This window comes from Rhipicephalus microplus, unplaced genomic scaffold, assembly GCF_043290135.1.
Source record: "Rhipicephalus microplus isolate Deutch F79 unplaced genomic scaffold, USDA_Rmic scaffold_49, whole genome shotgun sequence".
Lineage (NCBI taxonomy): Eukaryota > Metazoa > Arthropoda > Arachnida > Ixodida > Ixodidae > Rhipicephalus > Rhipicephalus microplus.
In genome coordinates this window covers 389,927-405,184 of record NW_027464622.1, presented here as the reverse complement: position 1 = coordinate 405,184, position 15,258 = coordinate 389,927, and the positions used below count along the sequence as shown (strand labels likewise).

The window sequence follows — 15,258 nt, the reverse complement described above, 5'->3', positions numbered from 1 at the left end:
TAATTGAATTAACACTCATATACTGGTGTAATACATCTCTGTTGCTCTTTAATGGACCTTGCTGTGGCAGCTTGCTGTATTTTGGCTGTTTTAGAAATAAGTGTCACAATTCCCGGTTTTGTGAATACTAATTTTCAGTCAAGCCATCGTAGGCACAATATTGTTTTTTTTTTTTACTTTCTTGATTCTTTTTTTGTGTGCTTAAACTTGTTACAACAAAGATAGTCCATTCAGTATGGAGGTGAGAGACCTTTTTGTTTCCTTTGGTGTCCTTGTTGAGGCTCCGTGACACCTGCATGGAAGTGTGGGTGTTATCAAAACGCAATGACACTGCTATGCCACTGTAGTGTGAAATAGTGTTCATATTGCTGAGCCTGTCAGAATGCAGAGGCAGCTTGTGATCAAAAGCATGATCTCCAGGATCAGTATTTTGCCAAACAGGGAAACTTCTAGCTCTTTTGCCTGTGTACAGGAACAATTCTTGGTTCAGGTTAGCAAAAGATTGTCCCCAAATACTGTAGTTATGACGCAATGACATAATGCCTGCCATGGTTGAGATTTTCAGCTCCTGGGCCATCTGGACACCCTGTTATTTGTAAATATGACCAACAGGCATGTCTGTATATGCCCTAAGAAAGCAGGAAACTGGCAGGCATATGTCAAGGGATGAGAAGGTACTTTTAGCTTTTTAACCTGTGTCCACTAAATCTTGGTTCAGGTCAGAAAGAAACAAATTTGTTAAGTGACTTATTATTAACTGTGTTCGTGTTGCAAGGCCCCAAGGGAGCAAAACAAGTATTATTTATATTTATTTACATTTCACCTACGTTGCCAAAAGGCATGTCGTAGGGGGAGGTAGAAATGAGGCACAAAATAACGCAAATAGCAATAGATATTACAATACCGAAGATACTATTATAAAAGTAAGAAGGCTTGAATATTGTGACACAAATTATAAAAACATCATAATCATGCATTTTAAAAATCACAATGCTTCGAGATAATAAACTATTGAGAGTAATATTGTGGGCATTGTACAGAGAGGAAATAGGCTCACCATCACTTTCATTGATAATGTCGTCTGGGAGATGGTTCCATTTCTGTATTGTTGTTACAAAGAAGGAACTACTGAAAAGTGTGCATTTTGTATGGGTATTCTAATATTTTTTGTTACTTAACAAATCAAGATGTATTTTAGTACTAAGAGATATTAATTCAGATTAATTGTATTGTAGTAAATACTATGAATAAACTTAAGCTTCCATTTTTTGTTGGCTGAGTATTGCTGATGATGATCTCAGATTATGCAGTCATAATCCAGATCTTACGTACATAAATTAGAGGGTTTGTTTCGTGGTTTGTGAAGCTAGATTCAAGTTTCTGTGTATGAAATGTAACATTATAGTATTTGTCTTTGTCAAGGTCATTTCTATGTGTTCAATCCAATTAAAATTGATGGAAAAATAGACAACCAAGTACTTATAAAGACTCATTACCAATTGTTGAATTGTTAATATTGTACATTGTTTCTATTTATGAATCCAGTTGGCAAATGATGTGCAGCAACATTTCTGAATGTTTTGACTTATTTTCCAGTTTTTACACCTTACTGATATTTTGCGCTAATTTCTTTGCAAAGTTTTGGCATCATTGTGTGATTTAATTTTTCTAATGCTATGCAGTCGTCATTGGTTGAATTATGGTGACATATACAGTAGAATATCGGTGATACGAATAAAAAAATTCTCTGGCTGAATTCAGTTGTGTCCAATGGGTCGAAATTTGGATGATTTGAACACCTCTGCGTCGAAGTGCCTGATATGAACTAGAGTACCAAACCCGTCAACTGACGGCTGAGAGCAGTGTGCTCCAGATGCATCGGAAGTACGCGAGCGCTTACAGTGCTTACAGTGGTTATCGTGCACCACAACCACTGTGGAAGAAACCGCCGTCACAATCGATGCAATCATATATGGTGACGATGAAACTTTTGAGGGTACGCATGCGTCTGCTGTTCACCAAGTTAAAGCCATGCTGCTCGCTGTAAACCATAGTGGACAAAACAGCGGAAGATGCGATCATCGATAGCAATGACGTAGCTCTAAAGGCACGTGGGCCTCCCGTACGCCATCATCATTTATGGCAACAGCTAAACTGACGAAACTTCGAAAGTACACATGCATTCAACGCTCACCAAATCAAAGGAGTGCTGCTTGATGCAAGGTCCACTGCAACCAAAATTGTGGCTGATGCGATCATTGGTAACATTGGCATAGTTCTGAATGTACACGTGCTGCTAATGCATACGTATTGAAAATTGAACTAATGTTTACATCATCATTTATGGCGACAGCTAAACTGACGAAACTTCGAAAGCACATATGCATCCAACGCTCATCAAATCAAAGCAGAGCTGCTTGATGCTAGGTCCACTGCAACCAAAATTGTGGCTGACGCGATCATTGGTAACATTGGCATAGTTATGAATGTACATGTGCTGCCAATGCATACGTATTGAAAATGGAACTAATGTTTACTGCAACCGCTGATGTACCAAAAACCACAGTCTCTTTTGACGCGATTATTGATGGCGACCACGCAGCTCTGAAGATGCACAACTGATGCAACAGTAGTCGTAAGTCGTAGTCAAAGTCGTAAAAAGGCAAGAAGCGTTTTGGTATTTGTATTATTAGCTTTTAGCTACGGTAGAGCAGACGTGGACTCCTAGTTTTCAGTAGGCCTCAAGTGAAGCTTTGACGCGTGCATTTGCTTGTGTCCCAGATAGACACACGCGAGTTCTTTTGATAGCAATAAGTGTTCTGTGTGCATATCGTCATTCAAAACCTGGTTTCATTAGTTTTGAGACAAATCATGAAAACTGCTGTCGTCCAGAGAAAGATGCGGTGCACATCGCTATCGAGACTGTGCATGTGTATGTCTTCAGAATAGATTCAAAGAAGCTGCGTCTTGTTGTGCCGAGGCAGTGTTGGCCTTGGACCACCTGAGCAAGGTTCATACACCCGAAGAGGCTGCTTATCGCGAGGATTGACCAGCTTTGATTTTGATGTCTTGCACAGCCATTGCAAGCTTCTCCTTTTTAGTGATAGCAAATTTTGGGTGATACGAATATTTTCACTCCCCCTTGAGATTCGTAGCGTTGAGATTCTCCATTAATGTGGAAATTTGATTGTACATGGTTTTCACTGTGTCAGAAAATATATTAATTGAATATTTCTTTTGGGGGGGAGGGTGTTCTTCTTCCAGCACTATGTAAGTAGGTTCACCTGCATCTGTTATCTCTGTTATTGCCAAGGTGCCATAAGGCATAGAGCTTGTTGCTGTTTCTGTTTACATCAATGTCATTTCTGTCTTGCCTTTCAGTCTCCAATTCGACCCCGCTCCTCGAAGAGGAGAGCCGCACGTCACCCGAAGAACACCCGACTACTTCCTTTAAGCCGTGTACCACATTGCTAGATGTTAACAAGTCTGTTTTGCTTGTATGCCAACCCCTCCCACCCTTCTGGTGATGCTACCTCCTGTCCTTGAGCACTGTACTCTTAATTTCACTTGGGAAGCACTTGTGATGATTTACATGCCTGCACCAGGCTCACACCAGCTCTTCTTACTTTCTTAGCGACTACTACCATTTATTGAGAAGAGTGAACAGGTTGCTGAAATGCAGAGTCTCTTGGCTGGTCCATTAGGGTACCAGTGCGTAAAGGCCTGGGAGATAGCTCCATTTTTTCCTTTTCTTAGCACTTCTTTTTTCATTGGTGTCCAATTCTGCATTGTTCTTTAAATAAAGCAGTCCTCTGCATTTTTTGGTTGGTAAAGCTTAACAACTGGCAAATTTGCACATAGTTCCAATGCAATTCTTACCCGAATTTTCCCAAACAACTTGTTTTCGAAGTTTGGTTTATTTTGCAAGGTGTGGAGGAGCCTGAGGCACTTCATTGAGAGAAAAACAATGCATTCATGCAAAGAGCCGCTGTTCATGTAATAGGTATGATGGAGGAGGCCATGAAATTTCTGTGGAAACATCTGATTGTGTATTAAGGCTCTATTGGAGTTTCTCCATGGGCCCAATGAGTGGAGATGGATGTCTGTGCAAGAGTCTTTATTGTTTGCAGCTGAACTTTATTTTTTTGCCACAAGCCATCAACAGAATCGTGTGTAATGAGAAAAGTGGCTGTTGGTGTGTGGCCTCTTGAGTGTTCATTGTCACACTGCTGTTAGTGCTGCTAGTATCTCCTGCAGAAACGCACAATTAAATAGCACTGCCTTTATTCAAAAGAAGAATTAATGGTATTGTGACATGTTAAAGTACTTTGCCACAATCCATGAACATTTTCACAAATCCTTTGTGGACCCCTGAGCAGAGACAGAATTTGCAACATTTGTAAACTTGCGTTTGTCGGGAAAAAAAAAAAAAAAAACATTCGACAAGTCAAGCGGGATATAGAAGGCAATAAAATAGGCATGTATTCCCGCATATTTCTGGCACAATGTACTTTGCTCAGCTCACTGAAAAAAATGAAAGATCATGTACGTGTATTTGCACTGTATTAAATGTTTTCTGTTCGTGTTGTGACATGGGAAGAGTTGTACACCTTGTTGGCATTTGTATAGGATGCTGCGCTTTTTTTTTCCGTCACAATCAGTTTCGAAGCCAGAGATGCCAATTGTGTGACATGTTTTCAGAGAATGGATTTTTTAAATGGAACACCTTAAGCGGAATTTTTATGGAACGCGTTCGCCAACACAATAGGTTGATTTCACCTTGCACACTGCACATGTGCAGATCCTGCCGCTGCCATAATGCTTATATTTACAGCTATGCCAGCTTTCAATTTTCTGTATTGTCCTTGTGCTATAACCAAGAGCATTCCTAATGCAAGCTGTGTGGCCTATTATTCTAGGTTGGGTATTTTAAATTGTGTACGTGTTACGAAATGGAAGGAGGTCCTATAGTCGTCATTCAGGCCACAATATACTTACCACACGCACACCCGGCTGTAGCCGACGATGTTGAACTCGAGGTGAAATCAGTCTGTTGTATAAATGGAGGTGTAGTTTTTGTGTGACACAGTCACCTTCGCAATTGTGGAGTTGAAGGTGGTGTAGATTGTCCGCACAAGTTTGTTAGTGACCCCCCCCCCCCCCTTTCCTACATTCTTTTTTTTTTTTCCGGCATGCTTCAGGAAGGTAGGGCGATGGAGCATTATAATAAATGAAATAAAATTGACCCCTCATCTGGACTCTGTTTCGTTATCTTGTGTGTTCTGGTGAGTGGTGTGAACCTTTAGTAGCATTAAAAAAAAAGGCCGATCCCAGTGAATGGGTAGGTGCCAGTGTTTGTAGCCCGAAATCCATGGCACATACCCACTCTGGGGGATTGGCCAAGAAAACAAAGTATTCTATGGACAATAACTACACCATTGCTTAGAAAAAAAGAAAATACAAAAAATGAAGGAAGGCAATATCAAAAAAGATTCAAGGAGGAAGAAAAAAAAAACTAGAAAATACTTGGTAATATAATAACATCGCAGGAGTTTCGTAGTCATTGTGTACCATTGGCGGTGTTTCGTCTGGTACGAATGTGGCCCGCGTGCCCGTACGGTAACGCGGGCGCGTGAATCGGCCGGCAGCCTGCTGTGGCCGCTCGCGGCTGCGCTCCGTTGGTCCGGGCCCCCGAGAAATTCTGAAACGCGGTTTCAATACAGGTCCTGTTCACGATACTCCTCATGCTTGCTCTGATGCTGTTCAAGCTCTTCGCGAGAACAGGTAAGTCTTGTCCGTCAAAACGGCCGGAGTTTGACGCTGCGCGCTCTCCGCCTTTCCTATCGGGTAGGGCGTACCTTGAGACGGAGGAAATCTTGAGCAGTCTCTTCCGAGCGTTGATCCTGCTGATGTCGTACCGTAAGCATTTTTTTTTTTTTTTTGCTCTGGCTTATACACCGCACTAACGCTTTTTCATAGGGTAAAAAAAAAAAAGCTGTTGGTGCTAGTGGCGCAAACGACGCAGTGCAATTTATTGTGCGTTCGGCATGTGTTGAGCTACTGAATGCTGTTCTTCCAACGTGGCCAGGTCTTGTAGTTCACCTGAAATCGCTGTCCCAAGGGCACGGCACCGGACGAAGACTCGTATTTTCAAGGTAGTTACTCATGTGGTCTTGCGGCGCAAGCACTTTGCCTGTCGCTTGCTCCTAGCAGACAAATTAACCTTTTTTTTTTTTTTTGTGGTATTTCCGACGCAGCTAAGAAGATGTACATAGAAGACTCAACAATAGGAGTGTTTGCGATTGCAGCTATCATGCTCGGCATACAGTCCAATCTCTGCTTAATGTATGGCAAGCTTGGTTAGTGTGTCTCAGTTATTTTATTCCAGCGTGTGCGCTGCACTTAGGCAAATAAATTTCTCATGCTTTCGCACAGATGATCAAGAACGTAAACGATATGTCAACCTCTACGCGCTGGCTGGCACACTGTGCGAATTTTTCGGATTGATGTACCTGTTGGGTGAGCATAATGGTGCTACGTTTCTGTCGCACGCATGGCGTGTTTCATTCATGCTGTTGTCTCGTCTTGTTCCAGATTTCGTTACTTCCAAGCAAACTGAATCGCTAAGGTAGTACCATTCGTGTTGCAACTTGGCACTTGTCCAAAAGGGCTATATAGAAGCAGCAGCATTGTTGCCGTGGTTGTTTTTTTTTTTAAGATACATTTTACTGTTCCGCAGCATTCTGCAGTGCATTGTACCTTGAATGACCTCCGTTCATACGACTTCACAAAGTGTGGTCGTCCCGGCCAACCAGCAGCTGCAGGAGCTGAAGCCGCTGCCAATGTTCATCTACGACAAGATGATCTACAGATGGCTCAAGCTCTCTCTCGTGCTCGACATTGCGCTGTGCTTAATCACAGCTAAGTTTTGCCAATCACGTCGTAAGTTTTCTCGCACGTTATCTACCATAATCTGCAAAAGAAGGAATCAAGTCAGCCTTTTAGTGTGGCAAACTCGTGTTGGAAAGGTAAATTACTTCAATGCTGGCACTTTAAATTGCTACAACAAGCAAGCGCAAAAAAAATGTAGGAAGTGCTTTTACCGAAAAATAATTTTGGACAAGGATATGCTCACGCCCGGCTTCTCTCTAGTTGGGTAAAACTATGAAGAAAGGCGAAAGACATCATCGTTCTTTCGTGTTTGAAAAGGCAGGAGCGTCCCGCCCAGATAACCGAAGCGCGCTAGTTCGAGCTAATAAAAGGGCGTCTTCCGTGGCGTACCAAGTCTTTTGCGGGAAGGGGGGGGGGGAGGCAACAAACACACACATACATATATACCCGTGTGCTCAGATTTGGGTACACGTTAAAGAGCCCCAGGTGGTTTAAATTTTCGGAGCCCTCCACTACGGCGTCTCTGATTATAATATGGTCGTTTTGGGGCGTTCAACTGCACATATCAATCAATCAACTCATGACCACTCAGTCAGCATGCTCGTACACTAACCACTACACCACAACACGTTACAGAAACGTCTGGAATGAAACGGGCTTGTGTACGCACCGATGAGTCGTTTGTACACGGCATGAACATATCCTGCCGTTATCCCAAATATTTAGGCACTATACCCCAAAGAACGGGGGCTTTACTCCGCAAGGAGGAAAGTGCCCCTCTTGCGGTTCCGTGTGCAATCTTTTGCGGACATTTCGTCTCTTGGAGGAGCAAAGAGCCCTTTTCGTCGTGATACTGCGCAGTTACTCCGGAAAACTTTTTAGAGTGTATGTGCGTGTGTACATCTGTGTGAGCTAATCCTTGCTGAGAGAGATAACTAAGCGGCGCTGCTAGTGTGTGCTTCTTTTCGGTCAGAGTTGTATTTTGAGTTGTAAAAGACAATTCAAGTTGAATGAAAAGTAACTAGCCCGACTCCTAATTAGGCCTTCATCGGGCAAAACACCATGGTCTGTCACTTTCTCGCTGGTCCGGTGGGTCAAGCTGGCGGGTAAGCCTAGAAGCTGAGCTTCTCACTGTACTCGAGTCCACTGCTTTATTCTTCGCAACTTAGTAAACTGCTGCCATCGCTCCTGTAAGCAAGGCTGATCGGATTTCTCAGAGACTAAAGCGCCAACCTTTTTGTGGCGCTTCAAGTACGGCAGGACTAAAGCACTTAAAAAGATTCGTCACAATTATCGGCTCACAGCAGCTTCGATAAAGCAGTGATTACGCTAGTCATTTTTCATGAAGGAAAACAGTTTTACTGAAGCAGCAAATGCTCTGACTGGTCCACAAAACGACTGCTCGCTTCAATCCACAACAAAGCCAGTACAAGACGCTTTCGCGCCGTAGCTCGCTTTGCAACACGGAGGAAGGAAAAAGGTGCAATGCTACAGTACAATTAAGGTGCGAAAGAGTCGCATAGGCGGCCCGCACCGCAAGGAACATTCAAGGACAATTGTCACAGCAGAAATCTAGGAAAATTTATACTATGTTAAGACATTCCCTAGCCGGTAACATTTTCATTTCCTCGTAACAGTACAATTGAGTGATTACTGTGGTGAAGGAAAACTTCGCTTTGGTTGTTGGTTTCCCCAGCGTGCAGCTGACTGTGCCCACTGTCAAAAGTGGGGGGGGGGGGGGGTCAGCTTCTTTAAACTTTTCTCAGTGGTGGGGCTCGCGCCCCCCTTGCACCCCCGGCTGATACGCCTGTGGGCGTCTTGTTGTTCCTCTCCTTGCATTTTCGCTGCGCGCCCGGTACAGGTCGAGATACGGAATGCGCGCCATCAGCGTGACTCACCACTTCAAATGGCCAGCGCCGCGTTTTCAAGAAAGGATGCGCAAGAAAGCCAGATGACGATTATTCATGGTGTTTCAGTACCGGGGACTCCCAGCCGCCCAAGCATGCACGCTCTTGTGCTCCTTTGTACTCATGCAGCTGCACCCTCGGAGAACACAAAGGAAAAGAGCACGCGCACTCAGGCTGCTCGGGGCACCCGACACCCATTTGACTCGATCTTTAGTGTGCTTCACAGCTTGAAATAGGAACGAATGACAAGTACGCAAAAAGGTAGACTACCGAGCGGGCCAGGTCCTGGCATTGCTTTTCTTTGGGAAAGCCGGTGGCAGTGAGAATCGAACTCTCGCATTGGAGGCGGGCCACTGTTGCGGTGTAAATTTCTGCAAACCTAGCGTGGCCATCATGAGAAGGCGGCCTCTCCATTCTGCTGTTTTCCATCTTTCATTCCGTGTAAATAAATTGCCTGCCGCGGTGGTCTAGTGGCTAAGGTACTCGGCTGCTGACCCGCAGGTCGGGCGATCAAATCCTGGCTGCGGCGGCTGCATTTTCGGTGGAGGCAAAAATGCTGTAGGCCCGTGTGTTCAGATTTGGATGCACGTCAAAGCACCCCAGGTGGTCGAAAGTTCCGGTGCCCTCCTCTACGGCGTCTCTCGTAATCATATGGTGGTTATGGGACGTTAAACCCCACATGTGAATCAAATCCCTAGATAAATTATCAAGGAACCTTAATGCCATGACGCTGCGAGTACACCCCTCGGCCTCGGTGAGAAAGCACATCCTGCGCGAAGCATACACTATGAACAGCTCGTCCAAACTATAGGAGTCGTGCGTGGCTTTATGAGATGTCTAAAGGCGGCGCGCGAAGTAAGCGCGTTCTCTGCGTTTAGAGGCTCATCCTCCTCTTCGGTGGGCGGGATTGACGCCATGCTGTTTGACGCCGAACAACGGACAGCGTCCGAACGGCCTAGGTGGCATTGTATCATGACGTGAACTGACGTTGCTTTTCTCCCTTGCCATTCTTCCCGATGTAGCTTCTAGTGCGATCGTTAGATGAGATAAACCGCTAAACAGTAAGATGAAAAAAAAATGGCAGATCATACTTGCCATGGGAATCAATGTCAAGTGAAGCATGTGGAGAGAATGTGCCTGTGGTGTAAATTTTTCATTTAGCGAAACGTTATAAAGTTACGTACGCTTAAGATGTGTACTAGTATGGTACGCACATATATTGAACAGTCCTATATGCTCTATGTAACCAGTTGTTTACAGTTGCATAAAGGTGCCAACAGCATATGTAACGCTTTGTGCATGCATGCGAGGATAGTAGCGCTGGCTAGTGCTATGTAGGCAACATCAGTGAAATCAGGGTGACGCCTGTATCGTAGAAGTACCTATTTTATGTTTATAAAATTACAGTACCCAACACTTCACCAACATTACGCCTGCTTTTTCTGACCCAGGGTCGAGACCTGGCATGGCTTTGTGGTAGAATACTTGATTGCCAAGCAAAGCTTTTGGGTTTGATTCGTGTTGAGACCTTGATATTTATTCTTCGCATTCGTTGGGTCTACACTGCCAATGTCAGTTCTTGCATTTAAATTACCGGTGTTTGTTATCGCCGTTCTTGTCAATCACCTGTAGCTTATACTCACATCGTGGTTTTGGGTATGTGTCCAGAGGAAAGCGTTTAATGATGTACACGATGGGAGTTCTGTGTTGTTTATGTCATGACCATCCATATATATTACTCAAGCCCTCTTATCCTCCCATGTAGACGGCTATAGAGATAGATACGTGGCTCAAAGTGCGTGAGTTCTGCGAAGGAATGATTCGTATTTAATTATAATGAATTGGTTTAGGTTAATAACTTGTACTGTGAAAAGCACTAATTTCACCATCGTAGGCATATATATGTGCCGGAGAAAGTCAAGGTTTAAGTTTTATTTCACGGTGAAATTTCTACACTTGGCGTCACCATTCAATGTGAACTTTATTTGAATTCTGGCAACATTGGCTCAACAAAATTTGTTGAAACTTGGTGCCTAGAATATACTTATATTCTATGCACTATTGTACTGGAAGTCTCTGGCCCCCTCAGAGGACAACGTACTTAATTTTTACTGATTAGGAACTCAGGTTGGTTGGTTACACGCTGCTCGTCAGATTGTTTGGTTACACGTAGGTGCTAGCGGACTTTGTCAAAATTTATGATGGCATGAAAATTGGCGTCAATTTCAAAAGTGGCTTTGCCACATGCGTTGTGTCTTCACGTGTTTGGTGCTTACCAAGCGCCTTCTCTCGGCAAGCGCAGTAGTTTACTCATATAAGAAAAAAGAATGTTTTTGTCTTTAAAGGGGCCCTGAAACACTTTTTCAAGTAACCATGGAATGAATTCACTGGAAGAGCTCATTGCTTCACGAACTCAACGCCACAATAATTTCAAGAATTCGTCCAGTGCGAGGGGAGTTGCAAAGATTTCTCGCACGCTGCAATGACATTCTCTTTCATCCCCACGAAAACGCTGGAAGCTAAGCAGGGAGGGATGGCAGGGGCAAAGCAAATACGTTACCTGCGCCTCGTGACCTTGAGCACTTTTTTTTTTCGAATGCGCGGCTTCAGTGTGATCGTGCGCGCACGCGTGAACAAGCTGCGGCCTCCCGCGGTGATATTTGTAATGACTGAGCGGGCCATGTTCAAGTCAGCTAATGGCTGATAGATGGGCTTTCTACGAGTGATTTTTTATGCATCTTCCGTCATTTGTCGAGAGAAGAGAAAGCAAATTTTAGTCGAGTTTGATAATTTATTGTGAATTCCAGGCCATGTGCTGTATTATAATATTTGGCTCGCGTGTTGTCGGGAGCCTCTACTACCGATCGGCAGAGTTTTCTGACCATGCTCAAAAAGTTTTGCAGGGCCCCTTAAAATTGGGGCCTCGCTATGATGGCATGTGACTCCGCTCATTCTTGACGGATTTACAAAATTTTTGCCGCAATCTATTTGAGAGCCAATTACCTGAAATACTGGGGTCATTCAATGGTGACTTGGAAAAGTGGTTAAGGACACCTTGAAGAAAGCTGGAGAGGCTTACCTAGATGACCTGAACGAATTAATCCAGTGCATGGGCCAGACAGAAAAGTCATCGGCCAACTGGCTCATGGCGTCAGTAGGCGCCCCTTGGGGCAAGCTCATATTCATCCCCCCATTGAGGAAGAAATGAGCCTGCCTTCCAATACTGTACCCTACAGAAGTGTGTCAAACCACTATCAATGACACTGAGCTGTAATATATAGTGCCACTTCTCATGCTTTGCAGACTTATTTGCCATTACCCAGCACTGCACTTTATGCAATGAAAAGCTGAAACATGGTGACAGGCCCCTAAATGCTTTGGGGTTCATTGTCAGCTAGGCTCCTCCCGACAATGCAATGTGGCTGCAGCAGGCTACTGTCAGGCATCATAGCCTTCTCAAATTACCGATAGAGTTTGACACAATATCAACTACAAAAATAAATATCCACTAAGATTTTCTTGCACATATGCATTTCTTATCCAGTGCTCAAAACTGGCAAAATGATTTTGGACCAGCTCAGCTGGAAAGTGGTTAAAAGTTTTGAACCACAAAGTGAAACACTAAGGCAGCTTAGACTCATAAATTATTATTTGAGAAGCTTATATTATTGACATTCACCATTATAGGTTGGTTTTGTTTGAGAGAAAAATTGTCAAACCTAGTTTGAATTTTGCACCACACTTCAGCACCTAGGAAGTCGCTGAGTCTCATCTGTTTTTTTTTTGTTATCGCCATATTGGCTAAATAAAATTGAAGCTGGCTCCCTTATAAAACAATAAAGTTCATTTGTACCAATTAAGAGCAGAAGATTGGCCCAGTTGGTGATTACTTGGTCGAAACAAAGTGCAATAGACGGGACAAAAAATTTGTGACAGGCTCCTGATGAAACACTCCATCTGTCTCCTTTTTTTTCCTACATATTACGTTCTATTTATATTTACTAAGTACCAATAAAGAATGTATGCCTTTGCACATGCCACCAGAATCTGTGATACCATGGTACGTAGGTGCAGCAACATCAATGCTGCATCACCACCTGTATTTTCTTTTTGTGCGTTTCCTAACTTATCTCATTGTCGTAAAAGTGGTGCTTCTGATATTGTGAAAAAGTAGTTTAATTAAAAAAAAAAGATTTTCTTTATACAGTGTATCTGTTTGAAAAAGCTGCGAGTCCCATGGTCCTGGTTTTTGGCTGCAGTTTTCAGCTCATACTGTTAAAATATGGAGCACTTTACTGTGAACGGCAAGTATAAAATAAGGAATTGGCTAAATATGTATCTGTCTCCACAGCTTCAAACAGCTCATAACCCAAAGCCAAGATTTTTTTTTTGGGGGGGGGGGGAAGAGAGGAGGTGGCTTGTTCGCTTGAGAAAAGTGCCTATTTTTCAGTAATTATGTTCGATAAAAATTGCACTACGTAAATAATGTTACTTTTAAAACTCTATTTTATTAATAATGTCATATTTTTAGTTTCATTAATAGTGTCATACTTTTAGTTTTGAGATTAATATCCCTCACAGCACAAAATGTTTATACGAACGAATTATAGGAGGTGGAGGGAGTGCTGGCTGGCCACACTTAAAAAAACACAGATTAATTAAAAAATACTGCCATTACCATTAAAAAACACACATCATCATCATCAGGTGGTAGAGTGCTTGTCTGCCATACAGAATATCCAGGTTTTAAGTATAAGTATAGTGTCATCTGTGCAGTGGCGTAACTAGGGGGGGGCAAGGGGGTACAAGTGCCCCGGGCGCCACTAGGGAGGGGGCGCCAAGCCGAGTCCTCGGGTTGGCGCCCCCTGGAAAGGTTGTCAATGTTTTTTTCCGTAAAACCGCCTGGAAGGGGGGAGGGGCGAGGTTGTAATGTACGACTGGAAGTGGGGATGGTGGTGAAGGAAAGGGTTGCCGCAATGGCTTTTGCATCGGGAAAAGGATCCTCTATTTTCATTTTGCTGCGCTACCTCCGTGCCTTCCCATGACCCTCGGCTAAGCTTTGTTTTGTGCTCCGCAGCACTGGGTTAGATGAGTTTCAGCGAACCCCACCAGCCTCCCAAACCACTTACTGAAAGCTTCCCTGAAACCAACCACGTACGTAAACAAAATAAAATAAAAAAGTTCGAATGCACCTTTTTTGAGTAAGAACAGAAAACTCCAACGAAATAGCCGATCGTCCAACGACTAATCGTCCACGCAGCGGCGGAAGGAAGGGCGAATATAATCCGTGACCTCGGCACCAAAGGCTAAACAAAGGCGTTTATTCGCAGAGTTCTCTGGAGGAAAGACGGAGAAAGCGTGACACGACGGCGACGTTTGTTGATTCCCTGCATCGCGGGCGCCAGCAAAGCAATAGAAGGGCGGGGGTCAACGTTTCCCACATGCCATCCACCGCCATGGGCAGGTTCATCCTTTGGCCCAAAGAACACGCACCTGCGAAAAAAGCGCAGAGCGTAGTGTACCCGACAGCATGTGCCGACTGCCCCGCTTCGTACGTTGGAGAAACCAAGAACTTCCCTGAAAGAATGCGGCCGCACAAGGATGACCTCCATCAATGGAACAGCGAACGGAGCGAAACGGCAGAACACTCCGACCAGTTTAACCCCCATACCAGACCCGAGGGCGCGGTGTCTAGCTGGTTGCTTTGTTTTGTACTCACCCTGCATTCCTTGGGATGCACAAATAGCGCGAAAGCTTAGGTACGAGAAACTTGGGCCTGGGAAGCGCCCGTGCCGTCAAGATTTTTGCAGTGTGGACTGGAAGAGAACAATGACGGGTAAGGGACTTCCGGAAGTTTGAATAAAAAAAGAAAAATACTATACAAAAACGCGGGCGTAGCTCATCGAAATCAGAACTGGTGGCCCTTGGCCTCCGAAATGGCCCGCCGCGCGCCAGTAGGCAATCGCGGAAGCCTACATTAGCGCTTTTAATGGGGGGGGGGGGGGCTGTAGTAATAATTATTATTAATAATAATATTATTATTATTAATAATAATAATATTATTATTAATAGGAGCTGTAGTAATAATTATTATTAATAATAATATTATTAATAATAATAATAATAATAATAATAATATTATTATTATTATTAATAATAATAATAATAATAACAAACATTATCACGGGCATAATGAGGGGCGCGGAAATATATTTGCCCTGGGCGCCGTCCTATCTAGTTACGCCACTGCATCTGTGGGTGCCATAGACCTAGCATACGAAGTTTCAGAAAACTTCGTCGTGCCAATGTCACGAAAATACGAAAAGTACATATTGAAATTTTTGATGTCAGCGCTAAGATTTCAGCGCAAAAGCTTAAAATGAAACTTTAACCTTGATTTTCTCTGCTAATAAAGAACTTATCATTGTGAAACATATGGCAGTAGAGTTGTGAAAGCGCA

General features: G+C 43.6%; 1 protein-coding gene and 1 long non-coding RNA gene across 2 annotated transcripts in view; one reads left to right on the top strand and one right to left on the bottom strand.

Moving 5' to 3' along the window:
- The window catches only part of mts (protein phosphatase 2 catalytic subunit mts), a 47,111-nt gene extending 41,853 nt beyond the window's left edge, over positions 1-5,258 (top strand). Inside the window, exon 6 of the mRNA XM_037413453.2 lies at positions 3,382-5,258. Coding sequence (XP_037269350.1) covers positions 3,382-3,454 — 73 coding nt within the window. The 3' untranslated portion in view covers positions 3,455-5,258. The remainder of the gene's footprint in view (positions 1-3,381) is intronic.
- LOC142788252 (uncharacterized) lies at positions 29-15,043 on the bottom strand. The gene is made up of 2 exons (XR_012889317.1): positions 14,518-15,043; positions 29-292 (listed from the first exon to the last, which is right to left on the bottom strand). It is a non-coding gene; the product is annotated as an uncharacterized LOC142788252 (long non-coding RNA).
- Between the last annotated feature and the right edge of the window lie 215 nt (positions 15,044-15,258).